This window comes from Chlorocebus sabaeus, chromosome 13 (genome assembly GCF_047675955.1).
Source record: "Chlorocebus sabaeus isolate Y175 chromosome 13, mChlSab1.0.hap1, whole genome shotgun sequence".
In the NCBI taxonomy this organism is placed as follows: Eukaryota; Metazoa; Chordata; class Mammalia; order Primates; family Cercopithecidae; genus Chlorocebus; species Chlorocebus sabaeus.
This window is the reverse complement of record NC_132916.1, coordinates 77,589,814-77,594,646: the sequence shown is the minus strand read 5'-3', so window position 1 is coordinate 77,594,646 and position 4,833 is coordinate 77,589,814. Positions and strand designations below refer to the sequence as shown.

Here is a 4,833-nt window from a genome sequence, read left to right as displayed (position 1 = left end):
AAAACACAGCACTTACTGGCCAGGGTGTCAACGGTGAAGGGGGCAAATGCACCGCTAAAGAATAGCCTAAGGCTGAGAGTCCTGAAGGAAGAAGCACACTTCAAAGGGGGGCCGATTTGTGTCCCCCAGAATGCATGTACTGAAGTCCTACTGAGAAGGTGACCTTATTTGGAAGTGAAGCCATTACGGATATAATTAATTAAGTTAGGATAAGGTCATGTGGGAACAGGGTGTGCCCCTAATCCAGTATGACTCGTGTCCCTTATGGAAGAAGGAAATGTGGACACAGACATGCACACAGGGAGAAGAACACCACGTGCAGATGAAGGCAGTGATCGCGATGTTTCTACAAGCCAAGCAATGCCAAAGATTGCCAGCAAAGCCCCAGAAGCAGGAGCGGAGTCTCTCTCCCAGCCCTCTGAAGGAACTAGCGCCGCCCATACCTCCTCCATAGTCATGCGGCCTCCAGAACGGGAAGATAATACATTTTTGTTGTTTAAGCCGCCCAGTCCGTGGTACTTTGTTACACCAGCCCTGCGAAACGACTGCAGAGGCCTCCTTCCTCAAAACTGCTAGTCAGGCCTCACTGGGAAGGCGTAGCTGTTGCCCGATGGATGACAGATTCGTTTCCTGAACTGGCCCAGGTCAGAACTGGTCCAAGTTACAGGGCTGAGCTGGCGGGAAACAGCCACTGACTCTCTCAGGCTGGCAGAGGAAGCCCCCAAAAGCCTCCTGCAGGTACCCGTGGGCTGTGGCTGGTGGGCAGGAAAGGGCGACATGGAACTCCCTAAGAACTGTAGGGTGCCACTGACGCTTGGTTGGGGGAGTACCGGCGGATGCCCTCCTCCCACGTCACTGGTAGCTGTGCAGGAGGAGCAGTGAGAAAGGAAAGGAAGCCTGCTGGGTGCTAGGAAGAGAAGCCCCTTCCTCCTGCACTGGTTCCCCCAGTGCCCTGTATGCACACGCAAAGCAGACACTCACAGTGCTCGACTTCAGGGCGGGGTAAGCGACAAACAGTCCATTTAGAGCAGAGGGGTAACACATTTGTAGCCAGCTCACCCCTTCTTCCCTTCAATGTATTTAAAGAATATAAAATAGAATGTACGATTTTGAGAAGGATTTGTTTCCACCAAGGAACTGGTGAAACAAGGGCTGGGGGGCCACATGGCAAAACCGTTCTCCACGGGGTTTCTTCAGATTTTTTTGGTGCCATGAGCTTCTTTGACTCTCTGGTGAAGCCTGTATATCTTTTCTCAATATAATGTTTTTAATATGCGTAATCTAAAACACATAGAATTAACAAAGAAACCAATGACATCAAAACAAAGTAATGTATATTAAAAAACAAAAACAAAAAAAACAAAAAAAACAAATTTGTGCCCAGGTGCTGTGGCTCACACCTGTAATCTTGGCAATTTGGGAAGCCACGGCAGGAGGATCACTTGAGGCCAGGAGTTTAAGACCATCCTTAACACCATTGCAAGACCCCGTCTCTACAAAAATTTTTTTAAAATTAGCCAGGCATGGTGTACACACCTGTAGTCCTAGCTGCTTGGGAGGCTGAGATGGGAGGATCACTTCAGACCAGGAGTCTGAGGCTGCAGTGAGCTATGATTATGCCACCGTACTCCAGCCTAGGTGACAGAGTGAGACCCTGTCTCAAAAAAACAAAATGAAACAGAACAAAACAAAACAAACAAGCAAAAAGCAAAACCAAATTTGTGATATAGTTTGATGATTAATTCTATTTGTGAACTTTATGGCATCATGGAGAGCCCAGAAAGCTGGCTAAACATGATTTCTGGGTATATCTGTCAGGGTGTTTCCAGATGAGGTTAGAATTGAATGGTAGCCTCAGTAAAGCATTGTGGATGGGCATCAGCCAATCTGTTGAGGGACTGAATACAACAAAAATTTGGAGGAAAGGGGAATTTGCTTGCTGTGCCTGACTGTTGAGCACAGACGTCCGACTTCACCCCTCAGTGGAAACTTAACACCATTGGTCCTCTGGATCTCAGAACTGTACCACCAGGCTCCCCAGGTCTCGAGCTTGAAGATGGCAGATGGTGGGACTTCTTGACCTCTATAATTGTGATAGACAATACCTTATTTTATTTATACACAGACACAGACCCACACACACAAATACACACATATATATGTGTACAAGATAAAATTCCTAAGAAGGAAAGTAGCTTAAAGTTTAGACAGGGTTTCATTTTAATATTAAAGCATTTTGGGTGGTTTTTTTTTTTTTTTTTTTTTTTTTGAAGCGGAGTCCTTATTTAACGGGAGGAATGGGCTCTCCTGCCTCCCTGCTTCCACAGCCCCGGGATAGACTTCGCAGCTTATGGAATCATCACACCACACTGTCATTACTGCCTACATCGATAGTCCCTTCCCTAGAATGAGCTCCCAGGGAGCAAGAAATTGGCATGCTGCGTCATTTCTACCCCACCAACCAGGGCAGCGCCACCTCCATGCCGGGGCTCCAGAGGTATTTGTTGGATGAAGAGGACACAACAAGAAAGTATGCCAGCACCTTTTTTTTTTTCCTTTTTTCATGAGGCTACCCCAAGGGAGAGTGGAATTGAGCAAAAAAGGAATGTGCAGCCTGGGGACTTTAGGTCTGTGCTCCAACCTGTGCCTGCCAGCCTTGGCCACTCTGCCCTAACTGCCAGTTCTGCCTTCTGGGACGTTGCTTTACATAAGCAGGATAGGGCAGGAATATATATATTACACATATATACATACACATAGATACACATATATGCAATTATGTAATAGCTATGTATTATATATAAATATGTATTATTATACTATATAAATGTTATATCATATGTTATGTATTATATTAAGTATTATATCATATAATATATAATTATATATGATGTAATAGATAAAACAATTACTATATAATTAATTAATATATAATATTATATTTACATTGTATATATTATAGATGCACACATGCACATAAAATATAAAATAAAACTATATTATAGGTAATATAAAATATAACTGTATTATAGATATATAGGTAATATAAAATATAACTATATTATAGGTAATATAATTATATATAACTTAAAAGTTTTATATAATATAAAATATGTGTATATATATGGATGTATGTATATATTATATATAGATGTGTGTATATGTGCATATATTATATATACGATGTGTGTATATGTGCATATATTATATATGTATATGTGCATATATATGTATATACTATATATACATCTGTATATATAATATACATATATGTATATATCATATATATGTATATATGTATATGTATACATACACATATATTATACATACATATAATATATCATACATTATATACATAATACAATATATAATACATATAATACATGCATATATAATATACATATATTATACATGCATATATAATATACATAATTATACATGCATATAATATAATAAACATATCATACATACAGATGTATATATACAGATGTATATATTATATATGTATATTATATACACATGTATGCATATATACATCTGTATATATTATTTATGTACATTATATACACATCTATATGTATATGTATATTATACAAACATGTATCATATGTATATTACATATACATATGTATATATTATAGATGCATACATATGTATATGTTATATATGTATGCATATATACACAGAGTGTATATATAATATATGCTATACATGCAATATGCATATATATCCACACATATTGTTCTGCCTCCTCTGGAGAGCTCTGACTAATACACAAGTGCTTCTTTATTACTGCACTGAAAACCAAGATCTAGCACTGGATTCAATAGCTACATCTCTTCTAAGTAGTGATGTGTACAAACAACATCACGGACTATTTATAGCCACTCTGAAGTGATATGAAAATATCTGTGTTTTGGACACTTCCGCTTCCGGTTTATTTATTTATTTATTTTTGAGACAGAGTCTCACTCTGTTGCTCAGGTTGGAGTGCCATGGCGTGATCTCAGCTCACTGCAGACTCTGCCTCCTGGGTTCAAACAATCCTCCTGCCTCAGCCTCCCAAGTAGCTGGGTAGCTGGGATTACAGGCGTGAACCATCACACTCAGCTATTTTTTTGTATTTGAGTACAGAGGGGGTTTCGCCATGTTGGCCAGGCTGGTCTTGAACTCTTAGCCTCAAGCCATCTGCCTGCTTCAGCCTCCCGTAGTGCTGAGATGACAGGTGTGAGCCACCATGCCCAGTCCATTTTCGGTTCTTTATTCTAGAAGTTGCTGGCTGAGGTAGCGTGTGAGTGAGTGTGCTCTCTGTGGGAGTCCACCATGGCATACCGTGGCCAGGGCCAGAAAGTGCAGAAGGTTGTGGTGCAGCCCATCAACCTCATCCTCAGATACTTACAAAATAGACCCCGGATTCAGGTGTGGGTCTATGAGCAAGTGAATATGTGGACAGGAAGCTTTATCATTGGTTTTGATGAGTGTAAGAACCTTGTATTAGATGATGCAGAAGAGATTCATTGTAAAACAAAGTCAAGAAAACAACTGGGTCAGATTATGCTAAAAGGAGATACTATTACTCTGCTACAAAGTGTCTCCAACTAGAAATGATCAATGAAGTGAGAAACTGTTGAGAAGGATACACTTTGTTTTTTAGATGTCCTTTGTCCAATATGAACATTTATTCGCATTGTTTTGATTACCCTTATGTCACTACAAGATGACAATAAATGCTGTAGCATTGTTTGAGTTAAAGAAAAGAAAAAGAAAGAAAGAAAGAAAGAAAGAAAGAAAGAAAGAGAAAGAAAGAAAGAAAGAAAGAAAAGAAAGGAAGGA

The 4,833-nt window shown here is 39.7% G+C and overlaps 1 protein-coding gene across 1 annotated transcript; it reads left to right on the top strand.

The window, feature by feature from the left end:
• Nucleotides 1-4,323: 4,323 nt before the first annotated feature.
• LOC103240176 (small nuclear ribonucleoprotein E-like) lies at nucleotides 4,324-4,615 on the top strand. The gene has a single exon (XM_038000732.2). The coding sequence runs from the start codon at nucleotides 4,324-4,326 to the stop codon at nucleotides 4,600-4,602; it is 279 nt and encodes a 92-aa protein (XP_037856660.1). The 3' UTR covers nucleotides 4,603-4,615.
• Nucleotides 4,616-4,833: the final 218 nt, after the last annotated feature.